Source organism: Podarcis erhardii (genome assembly GCF_964252035.2).
Source record: "Podarcis erhardii genome assembly, chromosome: 15".
In the NCBI taxonomy this organism is placed as follows: domain Eukaryota; kingdom Metazoa; phylum Chordata; class Lepidosauria; order Squamata; family Lacertidae; genus Podarcis; species Podarcis erhardii.
The window spans coordinates 44,347,183-44,362,325 of NC_138505.1; the positions used below are offsets into that span (position 1 = coordinate 44,347,183).

Consider the following 15,143-nt stretch of genomic DNA (forward strand, 5'->3'; position numbering starts at 1 on the left):
GAAGGCTCTTTGTTCTCTCCTCTTTGGCTTGGCCACAGATCAGTGGCAGTCCAAGGGCCTTTCTTGTAGACAGAAAGTCCTCAGGTTCAGTTCCCAGAGTCTTCAGGTTGGGCTGGAAATGCTCCTGCCTGACCTGGGAGAGCCACTGCTGCCAGCCAGCAAAGGCCAGCCTTCACCAACTCCATCAACTCCAACCAGCACACTGATGCTGGCTGGGGCTGATGGGAGTTCAAGCTCTCTGGAAGACAGCAGGTTGCAGAAAGCTGGTGTAGACCCAGATAGACCAGCTGTTTGACCAGCTGTGTATAAGGCAGTCTCTCAACACAGGGGCTCCCAAGGCCCAGTGGTAGAGCATCTGCCTTTCATTGCATGCAGAAGTTCCTGAGTTCAATTCCCAATGGCATATCCAGGGAGGGCTGGGAGAGGCTCATGCCTGAAACCCTGGAGAGTCATTGCTGGTCACTGTACAGAATACTGAGCTAGATGGACCAAGGGTCTGACTTGGTATAAAGCAGCTTCCCATGCTCCTAAACTCTCCCCTCCTGCCATCCTCAGGTCGTGGATAATCTCACGCAACTCTACACAGTCTGCACCCAGTGGGACCATTTCTGTAGCCATTCTTTCCTGTTCCTCCTTGGTCACACCTTTTCTGCCACCACTATCCCTTTAATTGAAGGAGAAGCCTCTGCTGTAATGCACCCCTATTCACACACATGATCATGTGCACTATTGTGATCTGGAGCACATGCACCAACAACAAAGAGCAGCTTCCCACCTTGACATTCTCACACCCTCGTAGCTACAAAGTGTAAAGGCTGGAGAAAACCATGGCCACCTTACCAAGAGTGAATCCATCTTTTTGTAACAGCCAAACTTTCTCTGTTTCATACCAGACATCATGGTACACCTGGGTGAAGGAAGGAAGAGTGAGGAAGGGGAATAATTGTGCATCATAGTTGTGGATCATTTTTGCTTTTCATCCAAATTCATTCATCTGTCAGGGATCTCCCACAGTCAAAGTTATTCCTTCCTGATTTGGTCCAAATGTTCAAAGCAATCTCAGATTTGAGATGGCTGAAGATTTGACATTCAGTGAAAGAATCTTCACTCAGTGAGGGAATGAATGAACCAAGGAGAGGAAACAAGCGGGATTTCTACTGCAGAGGTTCCACTTTGAAAACCAGCATAGCTGAGACAGAACTCCAAATTCCAGGGAAGAAAAAATAGCCATGCAAGGAGAAGTTAGGAATCTTTGGGAGGCCTTGTCCAGGACACATGCAGAGTGCTCTGCACTAGGTAAAACCACCAAGGGTGCAGGATGAAGCCCTTCCCCAGCAAAGGGATATACAGCTGAAACCCTAGGAAGTGGGCCCATAACACTGAATTCAGCATCAACCTCACCTTGTCCGAATCTGTGCTTTCTCCAAGTTCTTCTTTGTTTTCTCCTGCCAACACTTCCTTAATTTCCTCTGGTTTCTCCTTCATTTCTGCTACCGGAGATTCTTGCTTTCTTTTTCCTCCCTTCCGAGACAGTTCCTCTTCCATTTCTCCCTGTTCCACCTTCAATTCTACATGCCTCTCTTTGGGTTCTCCTGGCTGCTTCCCACTGTCTGTGGCCTTTTCTTTATTTTCTCCAAGCTCTTTCCCCTTCCCTGTAAATTTTGCCTTATTTCCTGGCTTGCTCACAGCCTCTTCCTTGGTCCTCATTTTCCAATTCTCCTTTCCTGGGCTTTCAAAGTGTTTGTTCCAGAGTAAATGGCCCTTCTTTTCATGTTCTGTTCCAGACCCAGGTAGATCCTTAGCACTGTTGCTTTTGATTTGATCTGGAGCTGCAGGAACTTTAGGAGGCTGAGATGCATCCAAGTGGACCTCCTCGCCCAGTGTTGGAACTGCTGGTGCTGATTTTGGAGTGGCCGGTGCTAATTCAGGCACAGGCAGTACTGGTTGCTGGGTGTGGCCCCTCTGGGCAGTTCTCTTGAAAGGCAAAGGCTTCCTTTCTGGAATCTCAGACTCACCTTCCACTCCATGCTTCTCACCATTCAATCGTCCTTGCAGCAGCTGTCCCTTGTTGGCCATGTCCTCTCCCACTTCCAAAATGTTGGTGTCCCTGATTACAAACTGCTGCACGGGCCCGTCAACCTGCTTTCCTGGAGGCTGGGAAACAAACACACACTCAAGGACATTAGCACCAGAGGAGTCAGTCATGCCCATTTCCAAACAAAGCAGAGGGGTGTTTCCTAGAGTGCAGCATCATCAGTTGAGACATAGTCATCTCAAGGGCCTTTCAAAGGTATTTGTGTCTGGTAGGGTTTGTTGCCTTTAAACATATTACAACATCATGCACACATAATAATAAAATATTCCATACCAGTCCAGAAGATGGTATACATCCAAAATAACATCCAGATTGCATCATACTGTGAGTTCCTATCACAGACAACCATTTGTACAGAAAGCAATATTCAGTTTCTGCCAACCAAGACATTTTATAACTTGAGGGGAGCCGTCTAGTTTCATTTTGTTACTGTGTGTCTATACTGTTTGGTATAAAGCTATACCAAACAGTTACAAAAGAGTCTTTATGCTTCAAATTTTGTGCCAATTTTTCCACAAGTGCTATTCCCATATTTTATTGGACCAGTCTGTCGAAGAAGCACTCTCTGAATTTTTCCAGTATACTGTATAATTATCAGCCTGGTATTTGGACTCAGCTGGGTCCTCCTGCCAGAAATTAAGTATTTAATTTGCACACATTACACAGGGAAGACCTGGATTTGCCAACCAATGTGGGCACCTAACAGGCCACTGAAGCCAATCACTGTTCACTGCTGAGAATTCATGTCCATTGTGTTCTCTCTACATTTTTAGATGCACATCCAAAATGGTGGTGTGTGAAGGGACCTGGAGGCCATCTCCTTTAAAAGTTTGTGTACATCTTATTTGTGAGTTTCAGTGGAAAGTAAGACATGAATTGGCAGGGGCTAAACCAAGGCATGCCTTCTGACCTTCTCAAAGTCTGGCAAAAGCTTCCCTCTTGTAAAGGGCTTTTAGGGCATGATCCTGCTTGCCTCTCTGCTTGATAGATGTTTCAACATCAAACCAGTGTAACTGTAGTGACTGGCTGACTTATCATTTGATATGGTGGTTATGATTTTATCACTGTGAGCTACCCAGAGTAGCTATTTGGACTGGGGGGGTAGGATATACATTTTAGCCATTGACATTAATTCCCCTAAAAATTAATGCAAGGTGATGTGATGTCAGCACTACTCTACTGTAATTATTTCCTCTATTGCACCAAAATCTAATTCAATAGCAAAACTGAATATATTTCATATTAAGGCAATACCTTTATTAGACAATGAAAATGTAAAAAAAATAGTGTGCAAACTTTGCAGTTCCCCAGAACTCTTCATCAGGTTAGATGGCAAAAATGCAAAATGGGGAGGGAAAGGAAGAGAAAGAAAAGGCTGCTATTCAAGCACTTTTCTCTCCCTCAGACTTTGATGATGATGATATTACTACTAATATTAATAATATTTCTATACTGTCCTTCACTCAAGGATCACAGGGCAGTTTACAATATAAAAACAGAAACATTTATACCATAATAACAAACAATCACACACACACACACACACACACCCCACACACAGTTTAAAAGGTCATAGATTGTTTAATCAGCCAAAGGCCTGGAAAAAGGGGAATGTTTTCGCCTGACACCTAAAGATATTTAACAAAGGTGCCAGGAGAGCCATTTAAGGCTTTATAGGTCAAACTAGCACTTTGAATTGGAAACTAAATGGTAGCCAGTGCAGTCAGCCCAGGGGTGGTGTGAGATGCCAGTCTTTCTTTTCCTTTTCCTTTTTTCTTTCTAGTCTGGTGAAGTTTTTGGGGGACTCAAAAGCTTATACACCATTTTGTGACATTTCTGTTGGCTGCATAATAAAAATATTGGCCCAATATCTTTTGATTTTTGTCCTTAGGTGCCAATACCTTTACATTTCAGACAGCAATTACTTCTGTATTACTTCTCAAGTGTTGGGTTTGGAATAATTGTCCAAATCTATTCAATTGTTTTCATTTACCATTTATCCATTTGCCTTGGGGGGAAAGTAGATTATCACCTAACTAATGCATAAATATGGACAGGCCAAAGGATTCAGCAGTGCAGAGACTGCAGCTGAATGTTTGAATTCTCAGTGTTGTTTTCTTACTCACATCTTCTTTGGAAATTAATTTCTCTTTTAATTTTGCTTCTTTGGACTCCTTTTCTGTTTCCCGCACAAGTTGCTTGATGAAGCCTCCGGGGATGACCGAGAAAAGTGGGGGTGGCGAGGTGGGTGGGGGGCTGCGGTCTTCTTCCCTAATCTGTATACACAAGCAAAAATGGAGTTATTGTACAGCGCTGGCAAAGGCATTCCACAGAACCCTCTGCCACAAGGGCCACAGACCACACTAGCCAATTACACCCATCTGCTGCTTCTCTGCCAGGATTTTGAAAAGGGAAATAAAATCTGCTCTCACTGAAGATTTCCTAAGAGGAGCTACAAGGACAGAAAAGATGCTCAAAGGAAACCAAGCTGTGGCAGCGCAGGGGTGAAATTGGCACATGCAAACCCTGTAAAGCAACTTTGGCAGCAGGTGGGCAATTGGGTTCAAGAGGGAAAAGGATGGTGAAAAGGATACTTTTCCATGCTGCACACATAACCATTTCTTTCCTCCCATGCACACAGGTTGCAAATTTTAAAGCAATGCAAGGACCTGCCAGCCCATTAGACCAAAGGTAATGTGGGATGACTGGGCACATCTCCTTTTCAAATTGCCTTCAATTCTGGGGAGGCAGGGAGGGTTAGAATCAGCCTCCCGGCAAATACAGGAGGAGACTTCTAAGCAGAGAAGCCCGGAAGAAGAAACCAAAAGCAGCAGAATTCTATATGGAAAGCAAAAATCTAAAATTAAATTAAATTGTGCTGGTGATAAGCTATTTAGTATTGGGCATGGGTTAGCCACAGCAACAGGGAACCAGGAGACATTTGCAGAGCTTTCGTTGGGTTTGTAAAGGCCTGGATTTCAAGGAAAGGGCAAAGCTCCTCCCTCATGGCATAGGCTCCAATCTCTCTGCATGCAGAAGGGCTAACAGTGTGGTAGGGGAATGGCACTTTCCTTTTGTTCCCACAGAGCCAGACGTGATGAGATGGCCATGCTGATGTGGTGAGGGTGGCTCAGAGGTTAAGGTGCTTCAAAAGATGAGACACAAGGATTGATGCTTTATGGAGATGAGGACACTGGCCTGCCTCAGGACCAGAAACACACATAGTGCAAGGAAGAAAAAGAGAGAGAAAGACTTTTCAGACATCTGCAAACACAACCATTTCATTCACTCTACAGGGTTGTTGTTTTCTCTTGGGTGAGGTGAGAGACTCTGGGTAGAACCTGAATTGTTCAGTTTTTACATCCTACCATGGCCCCAGGTACAATGTGAGTCACAATACAGCACAGAGTAAAATATAAAACCAAACAAAATAATACTATGCAGTCATTATAAAAACAGCATGACCACACTTACTTTTCATTTGCTTTTTCCAGGCATAATTCAGGATTTAAAGCTCACAGTCTGAGCACCCTTTTTGTTTTTTGCTCCAGAGCTTTCCCCACAAAACCCCACTCTTTAAAGCTCTGTCAGAGCAAACCTGAATTGATGTTTGTTCCGATTCAGCTTTAAAGAACAGGTTTTCATGGGGAAAGCTCAGGGCAAAAAGTGTGTGTGTGTGTGTGTGTGTGTGTGTGTGTGTGAGATCAGGTAGCGGGCCTGGGCAAATAAATATGTTTTTACTGAAAAAATAAAAGACTTTTACATATCTATGTGATGAAACAGGGTGCAGCTTGCACCCCAAGAGGGAACGAAAATAAGCCAAGCAGGCAACCCAACCCTTCTTTGTCTTCACTTCACCACTGCAACAAAGTTGATCTCTGTGTTTTCAATGCAAAACCTTTAATCTATACTCATTAGCTTTGACTATTAAGAGAACACATGCACAAGACAAAAACTAGCAGTAGCACTCTCCTCTCTTATTCTTAAGACAGGTAATTTTTTAATGCAGCTCAGCTGAGACATTCATCCCATTACCAAATGAAGAACCTGGATATCATGGAAAGCAGCAGCTGGTGAAGGCTGTGATTTGGAATGGAACCAGGACTATACAGACATTTATTTAGTTAATAAGGTTATACGCCACCTGTCAGGGCAAAACAGCCTCTTGCAAGGCAGCGAACGCCAGCCTGAGCTATCCTGTCCCCACCCATTTGCAGACACAATGGAATGTTGATATAAATTCACTGAACACTAGAATACCAAAACTCAATATAAAAACATTGAGAAGGTTATACTGAAAACAGTGTAAACCTAGTTTGCATTATACTTGAACATAGGAAATGCTAAGCTCTGAACAGGTAAGATGCATCCCCTTTATTATATCAATGCTATTTTATTATTATAGTGAAGACTCTCTGCCACGATAATGTGTGTCAAACCTTATAATGAAAAAAATGTTTCATTTGCTATAAATACAAATAAATACCGTAGTTTTCCATGTATAAGAAAATGTTTTTTTATTATAGAAAAATCTAAAAAATGGGGGCACATCTTATACACAGATAGTGCAGAGGGGGTACGAGCGACTAGTGTTAGCTGCGGGCATGAGTTTGTACATGGCAAGTCGTGGCTGCAGCAAGGCCTGCTAGCGATTGACTGCTGCAGCGGCGATTGGGTGGGTGATTGGTGGCTGTATCTTATACACGGGTGCATGTTATACACAGAAAAATACGGTACCTTGTTTTTGAAAGAAGGACACTGACAGCGCTCTCCTGTCTTACCCATTCCCAGCTTCCAGACCCCAAAGCAAGACAGGCAAATTATAACTATAGGGAGATGGGTAAAGAGTCCCTCTCGCTGGGGTTCTAGTCTGGATCAGGGCCCTCACACTGGCAACATGTACTTTTAAAAAACAGATTTTCATGGATGGAAATAAAACTGCAGATGACTCAGTAATGAACCTTATCAGTTCCTTGGCAGACTCCTTTTATTCTTCTGTCCAACTGAAGATAAATAAGCAATTATACTTCCAATTAAATTAAATTCCAAGTCCTCTTAGCATTATTCAGTTCACTCCGTAAATAATAAAGGATGGGGAAGAGTCAGCTCTAAGTTTCCATTGTAAACTTTTTGCAAAATAGAGCTTCCCTCCCTTTTTCCATTTTTTACACACAAAAAATTATAAAGGAGATGGGGCAACTCTCATATGAGGAAAGTTTGCAGTTGTAATGGTTCTAGGGGTTGCTCGTGCTAAAATCGGCGCCACGCTTGGCTGAGTTACCTGGGTCAACCCTTTCTGTCCGGACAGCCACTCACCCGTGGCTGTCTCAATTGCTGGCAGAATCCGTCAGTGGGCGTTTCTTGAACTTCTTCCAGCAAAGAAGCTCTTTGACGCCTAGTCTCCGCCTACTCTCCCTGCGCGGGAGGGTGTGGGCAGCGGAGGATCCATGCTCTCCCCGCTGGTCTCCGGCGAGGAGTCATGAAGCCACCTCGCTGATTCCCCCATCTGCCCCCCTTCTCCACTAGTGTTACGCTGATTTCCTTCCCCAGAAGATGGGCTGCTTCTCTCCCTCCTGGTACGCTCTCCGGAATCCCTCTGGAGCCCTCCCTCTCCCTCTGGCTCCGATGGCAGTACCCTGACATCCACCTCCTCCCCAGGACCCCCTCCACCCCCGGCGCAATTTTCTGATTCAACCTCATCTCTTCCCTCACCCGACGATGCGGCGAATCCCTTGAAGGAGCTGTCACCATCCTCTGAGGATTCAAAACCGTCTTCCCACCCGCTCAGATCTCTTCCTGCAGGGGGGGGACCTCCCAGTCTGATTCTTCTCCCTCTGACAACTCCCCTCCCTCCTCTTTGGAGGCAGGAAAACCCACAAAGTCCCCTTTGTCGTCTGTGGTTCCAAATTCTTCCTCCCAGAATCTTGCTAGTGGTTTTGGCTTATCCGGGAACAAACTGTGGAATTCTTCCACCAGATAGCTGTCATTGATTGATTCAGTGGGGACCCACGTGTTTTCTGACCTGGGTTCTCCCTCCCAAGCTACCAAGTACTCCACCTGGCGACCTCGCCACTTTGAATTGAGTATTTCCGTGGCTTGGTTGCGGTGTTCCCTCTCCTCTACCAGCAGGTGGGCGGTGACTCCTCCCTCCTGCCCCGGAAATTCCCGCCCCTCCCTGTACGGTGAAAGTAGGGACCTATGGAACACTGGATGTATCTTCATGCCGTCAGGCAACTTGAGTTTGAATGCCACTGGGTTCACCTGCTGTGTTACCTCAAAAGGCCCCAGCCGCCTCGGCTGCAACTTCTTGCACCCTTCCTTTAGGGGTAACCCTTGGGTTGATAACCACACCTGGTCTCCCACCCATATGGCCTCCCCCTCCCGACGGTGCTTGTCCGCCTGCCTCTTGTAAACTTCCTTGGCCCGCTCCAAGTTCATCTTGAGTTGCTGGTGCAAGGCCTCCATTTCTTCTACAAACTGCTCAGCCGTGGGTACACTCCATCCTTCCTCCCCCCTCCCCGGGAAGGCCCTGGGGTGACACCCATAATTGGCCATGAACGGGCTCATTCCTGTGGACACATGTTCAGCGTTATTGTACACAAATTCAGCCAACGCTAGTTTCTCTACCCAATCGTTCTGTCTCTCGTTGACGTAGCAGTGTAGGTATTGCTGGACTATACCGTTTGCTCTTTCTGCTTGTCCATTGGTTTCTGGGTGCCTCGCCATCGAGAAGCCCACCTCGACCTGCAGCAAGCTCATGAGCTTCCTCCAGAACCTGGAAGTAAATTGTTTCCCGCGATCCGAGATTACTCTCGAGGGAGCCCCATGCATCCTGAAAATGTGATCCACAAACAACCTGGCTGTCTCCTCTGCCGTCACCGCATGTGAGCAAGCTATGAAATGGCACATTTTTGTCAGTAGATCGACTACTGCCATGACTGCTGTCTTCCCCCTTGACTTGGGCAAATCTGTCATAAAATCAATGGACACCACCTCCCAGGGCCTTCCCGGTGTAGGTAAGGGTTCCAGTAACCCTGCGGGGGCAGCCCTCTCCCCCTTTGTCCTCTGGCATCGGTAGCACCCCCGTACATATTCCTGTACATCTTCCCTCACCTTTGGCCACCAGAACTGCCTGGTGACGAGCAGCATGGTCTTGTGCTGTCCAAAGTGCCCAGCTGTTGGGTTGTCATGGAGTTGTTTAAGTACCTTCCCCCTCAAGATCTCCCCCGGTACATACAGTGCCCCCTTATAGTACAGTAGCCCTTCCTTTTCCTCAAACCCTCCATGGTCTTCCCTTCCGTCCCGGAGTTCCCTGATTTTCGCTTGAGTGAACGCGTCGTCTCTAGTAAGCCCTGCCAGTTCCCGTTTCCCAACCAACGCTCCCCCACACACCCATCGGTCCTCAGGAAACATGTTTCGGACCTCCGGTGGTCCCTCTCCTTCCATGTACTCCGGTTTCGGGAGAGAGCATCTGCTCTTACGTTTTCCTCTCCCGGTACGTATCTGATCTCGAAGGAAAACTTGGAGAACTCCTGGGCCCATCGAATCTGTCTCTGGTTGAGCACTCGTGCGGTCCGCCAGTATTCCAAGTTCTTGTGGTCAGTACAAACCTGGATCTTGTGCCACGCCCCTATCAACAGATGTCTCCACTGCCGAAAAGCCGCATAGATCGCAAGCAGTTCTCGGTCATACACTGTATAGTTTTGCTCCAACTTGCTCAGCTTCCTTGAGAAAAAGGCACACGGCCTCCAGTCCTGCTTGGCTGCAAAAGGACCGCTTCAACGGCTCGGTCGGACGCGTCCGTCTCCAGTTTCATGGGTTTCTCCAGATCGACGTGCAGGAGCTGCTCTTCTGAAGCGAACGCCTTCTTAAGTCTTTCAAAGGATTGCTGGGCACTTTCTGTCCACGTGAACTTCTTTTTGCTACTGAGACAATCTGTGATGGGCGCTGTCAAGTGAGCGAAGTTCTTTATGAACTTCCTGTAGAAGTTGCTGAACCCTAAGAACCTCTGCACATCCTTCCGGATTTGGGGGGCTTTCCATTCCAGCACTGCCTTCACCTTGCCTGGGTCCATAGCTAGGCCCTTGTCTGACAACTTGTACCCCAGGAACTCTACCTCTCTGGCGTGAAATTGGCATTTTTCCAGCTTGACCCACAACTGATGCTTCTGCAGTCTCTGTAGCACTTCCCTGACGTCTCTGACGTGTTGCTTCTCATTGTCCAAATAGATTAAGACATCATCCGAAAAGGCTACGCAATTCTTGTACAGCAGGGGCCACAACACGTGGTGCATGAATCCTTGAAAGCAGGCAGACCCCGATTGTAATCCAAATGGCATGACTAAGTACTCAAAAGCCCCCACGGGGTGAACATGGTAGTTTTCCATTCGTCCCCCTCCCTTATCCTAATCAAATTGTATGCTCCCCTGAGGTCCAGTTTGGTAAAAATGTTCCCCTGCCTCACTCGTGTTAAAATGTCGTCAATCCTGGGCATTGGGAAGGTCACGGGTTCTAACACCAGGTTCAAGGCCCGGTAATCCACTACAAGTCTGGGCTGATTAGTGTCTTTTTTGTCCACAAAGAACACCGGACTGCCCCCCACCGCCTTTGATTCCCTTATGAAGCCCCTCTTCAGGTTCTTGTCAATAAACTACCGCAATTGCTGCATCTCCCGGTCGGACATGGCATACAGCTTACCCACTGGCAACTGAGCCCCTGGGAGTAAGTTGATTTGGCAGTCAAAGGGCCTGTGGGGGGTAGTCTATCTGCCTCCTTCTCGCTGAAGACCTCCTTCAGGTCAGCATATTGTGGTGGCACCTCCCCCCTTTGTTCCACGGCCAGCCCAGCCACCCTGGCCACCGTCATTCTTGGGTTCTTCCCTCCCAGACAGTGTCCTATGCAGTAAGCTGACCCAAAGGTGACTGACTGCTGATGCCATGACACTACCGGATCATGCAGTGCCAGCCAGCTCATCCCCAGTATTATTGGGGGTCCTGCCAGTGTGGCCACGTGAAAGGCAATGGTCTCCGTGTGCCTGGAAACCCTCATTCGCATTGACGGGGTCTGGTGTGTCACTTCTCCCCCCAGCAGTTCCCTGCCATCGATGGTGGTCACTTGCAAGGGAAAATCTAGAGGCAACAGGTGGAGTTGGTGCTCCAGAGCGAAGTCTCTGCTGAAGAAATTACACGAGCTGCCCGAAACCAGCAGTCCCTTAACCTTGATGGGGTGCCCATTTGGGAGTTCTAGCACCACTTCTATGGCTATGGCTGCCTTGGGGGGGTCAGGCTGGGGCACTTCTATTGGTTGCTGGCCTGGCTGCTGCCCCTGCTGGTTGGCCGCCAGGCTGTGATGGCCTGGGATTCTGATTCAGAGGCTGAACCAGAGGAATCCCAGCCTGCACAGGAGTCCCCGCCTCAAGGGCCGGCTGAACTGGGGCAGGGCCTTGATTCTGAAGCGCCTGCACCTGTGCCGGATCCTCAGGAGCAGGCACCAGGTGATTCCACTCTGGCTCCAGAGATGATTGAGGACTCAGTGCCTGCAAGTGAGTCTCCCCCTGGGCCCAGTAACCCTTCAGCCTCTCCTGAACTGCAGAGGCTCAGGGCAGAGAGGCGAAGGGAACTGGTTTCTTCCAGGAGTGCTCGCCTTAAGGCCAGGAGAGGTGGGTCTCCTGGGGGCCGGGACCGCCCCTGGCCTCAGAGAAGATAAAGGCCAGTCAGCCCGGTCCCAGGTTGCGGGAGCAACGTCGATGAAGAGCTGTTTCGGCCAGCATCCAGTCCTGTTCCTCCAGTGTTCCTATCCCTGCCCGGCTTCCTGCTTCGGACCTCGTCCCGCTCCTTTGGAACTGTTTCCAGGCTATTGACCCAGGACCGGACTTTGACTACGCCAACGGTAACCTTCCCCCCGGGACCAGCACACAGGCGTTGTCGTTTCCCTGCGCCTGCCCTTCCTCCTCCTTCTCGTTGCAGCCAGCAGCCCCCACCATCCCTTGCCAGGCTTTTCTTTGAGGGCAGACCTTAGCAAAATGTCCTGATCGTTGACAGAGGAAACACTTCTTGGTAGTTTTCCACTCCTTTCCCTCCCTTTTACGACCTTCACTGGAGTTTGAAGCCTCGCGCGCGTGCCATCAATTTCCATTGGCTCCGCCGCCTGGGAAGGCTGCCTCGGTATCTCAGGAATGTGGTAGTCATGGAAACGTTCCCCTCATGTTTCCCGCTTCTCCTGAGCCCGCGCTTCCTGGCGTACGCCGATCGCCAGCACAGCCTTTGTAAGCTCATCCAGCGACCGTGGTCAGGGTACGCAGGACAACTCATCCTTCACTGCAGGGGACAGACCCTCCTCAAACAACATTTGTATCGGTTCAGAGTCCAGATCCCACCCTAGCCAGTGGACTAACATTGCAAAACGCGACCAGTAGTCTCTGACGGACTGGCTCCACTGCTTGCACCCCATCAGTTCCTGCTGAGTCACACTTTGCTCTACCTCGCTGGAGTACATCGCACCCATCGCCTGGAAGAATTTCTTAAGGTCCTTCAAGGCATCATTTTGCGTCGCCATTAGGGGCCTGATCCATTTGCATGCCCCATCCTGCAGATGCTACACAATGTAAGCCACCCTCTCCCCATCATCAGCAAAGTCATCTTTCTGCAGTTCCAACGCGTACTGTACTTCCGTTCGGAAAGCATTGTAGTCTTGGGGCTTCCCACCAAACTTGTGTACCAGCCCCGGTACTTTCCTTGCGATTGGGGTGGGTCTGACCTGTGCATCCTGAGCCCGTATTTCATCCAGCTGCGCCGTCAGGATAGCTACATGCTGCTCCAAGTCTCGGTTCCTCTCGACCAGACTCCGCACCGCAGCTGGTTGCTCTGTCTCTCCGGCTGTCCCTGTTTGGCTCATCGTGCTGCCTCTCCGGGGCTGCGCACAAGCAACGTCAGTGACTGACGGATTGCTGTAATGGTTCTAGGGGTTGCTCATGCTAAAATCGGTGCCACGCTTGGCTGAGTTACCTGGGTGAACCCTTTCTGTCTGGACAGCCACTCACCCGTGGCTGTCTCAATCGCTGGCAGAATCCGTCAGTGGGCATTTCTTGAACTTCTTCCAGCAAAGAAGCTCTTTGACGCCTAGTTTCCGCCTACTCTCCCTGCGCGGAAGCCTTCTGCACAGGGAGGGTGTGGGCAGCGGAGGACCCGTGCTCTCCCCGCTGGTCTCCGGCGAGGAGTCATGGAGCCACCTCACCAATTCCCCCATCTGCCCCCCTTCTCCACTGGTGTTACGCTGATTTCCTTCCCCAGAAGATGGGCTGCTTCTCTCCCTCCTGGTACGCTCTCCAGAATCCCTCTGGAGCCCTCCCTCTCCCTCTGGCTCCGATGGCAGTTCCCTGACAGCAGTGTTTGGGACTTTCAAATTTAGAGAAAAGGCAAGTAAGAGACAACAGGATAGAAGCTTATAAAATTATTGTGGGGATGATTAGGGAGGCAGGAGAGGATATATTATTTAATGATATCCTTCCTAACTTGCGCTAGCAAGTTCCATATTCTAGCAGAGTTCCAAACATCCCCCTTTTTAAATTACGCAGCAATCAGCTTGTTGCTGACTCATCTGAGTCTTACTATTAAAGATTCCTTCCTGGTAAAATCCCTTCTAAAAAGGAATAAACACAAGAATCTGATTAATGCTAATATAAAAGTAGTTTACTCAGATTCATTCAGGTTCACAGACATATCCCTGAAGGCAAAATTAGGTTACATAACAACTAGAACTATTCCACAAAGAAGTTAGTCCCAAGTGACTACGACTAAGCAGTCACTTCTCCAAACACACAGCAACATACAAAATGGAGAAGACAAACTGATCTGAACATGGAGGCCGTGGGCTCCTCCATGCTAGTACAATAAACCTCACCCTCTTCAAGTCTGTCCCAGCTCAGGAGGAAATAGGAAGTCTTCTCCTGAGTGGGACAAAACATCCCCTAAAATGTCCACTGTAGGAATGTTGTACTTGACTGCATTTTTACATCCCACAATTATGCATGAAATGGAGAAAGCAGATAGAGAAAACATTTTCTCCATCTCTCCTAACAGTAGAATTGTTGGACATCCAATGAAGAGTCAGGACTAGGGTTGTAACTTTTTTACTTCCTCCTCCCCCCCCCAAAAAAACACCTGTTTTCCTGTATCATAACGGGATGAACTTTTGCTTAGAAATATTGTAAAAGGGACTAATTCTTCTTAGTTCTGAAAAGTTGGAATCACTGTATATGTAACGTTGCTACTTGTCAGGTGCTGGTGGTGGTTGCTCGCGAGTAACCAGGCAGGACTCTGACCTGTCTTTTACAGGTTTTATTGGTGCAAACTATTTACAGTGCAGAACCCCAAAGTTCATGTCCGTCTTAGTCACTTGCAGATTCCGGGAGTGGCCCCTTCCGATTCCCCCCCCCCAACATAAGAACTTAGACACCCAAAATCTCCGCCTCCCCTCTGTACATTTCACCCCTCTGCACAAGCTGGGCGACGGAAGCGGCATGTCTGTTTCCTGGCCAGCCGGGCTAGGTGAGGGCTTGGGCTCTCAGTCGCATCTTCAAGCCCTCCCTTCGCCTGGCTACCCCCTTTCCCCACTACTGGACAAGGAGCTGCTCCTCAGCAGCGTCAGAGGCTTTCTGTATTCCCCACCCCTCTCCCCTGTTACGATGACAGTCCCCTGAGACTAATCATAAGTAATAGCACTTTAAAAAACTTTATGGAACTGTTTAGAACTTTTACAGGTGTCTGGGGACTCAGCTATACAGCTGCAAATAAAACTTTTTAAATGTGTTGTGTAGTGCAAAATATAAATGTGACCCTAGATGGCAACAGTGAGCTATCCCAAATTCAATGTATTTGAATTTTTTTTTTAAAGCATTTTCACAGCATTTTTTATATGTGTGTAGCTTCCACCTTGAACTCCTAAAATTGTATTGGCGAATCCTGGAAGCAGGAGCCATCCGTATTCCAGATATTCAGAAGTAATAAGTGCACATCACACAATCAAAGTGATGGGGGAACTTTATGGTGCTT

At 48.1% G+C, this 15,143-nt stretch overlaps 1 protein-coding gene across 2 annotated transcripts in view; it reads right to left on the bottom strand.

Moving 5' to 3' along the window:
* The window catches only part of MYO18B (myosin XVIIIB), a 275,393-nt gene that overhangs the window by 243,073 nt on the left and 17,177 nt on the right, over positions 1–15,143 (bottom strand). The window contains exons 3-6 of one of the 2 annotated variants that reach the window (XM_081842590.1): positions 5,167–5,293; positions 4,222–4,371; positions 1,402–2,154; positions 841–907 (exon numbers count right to left, since the gene is read on the bottom strand). In XM_081842590.1, the coding sequence (XP_081698716.1) occupies positions 841–907; positions 1,402–2,154; positions 4,222–4,371; positions 5,167–5,205 (1,009 nt within the window). In that variant the 5' untranslated portion in view covers positions 5,206–5,293. The remainder of the gene's footprint in view (positions 1–840; positions 908–1,401; positions 2,155–4,221; positions 4,372–5,166; positions 5,294–15,143) is intronic. The other variant, XM_081842591.1, reaches the window with a different exon arrangement.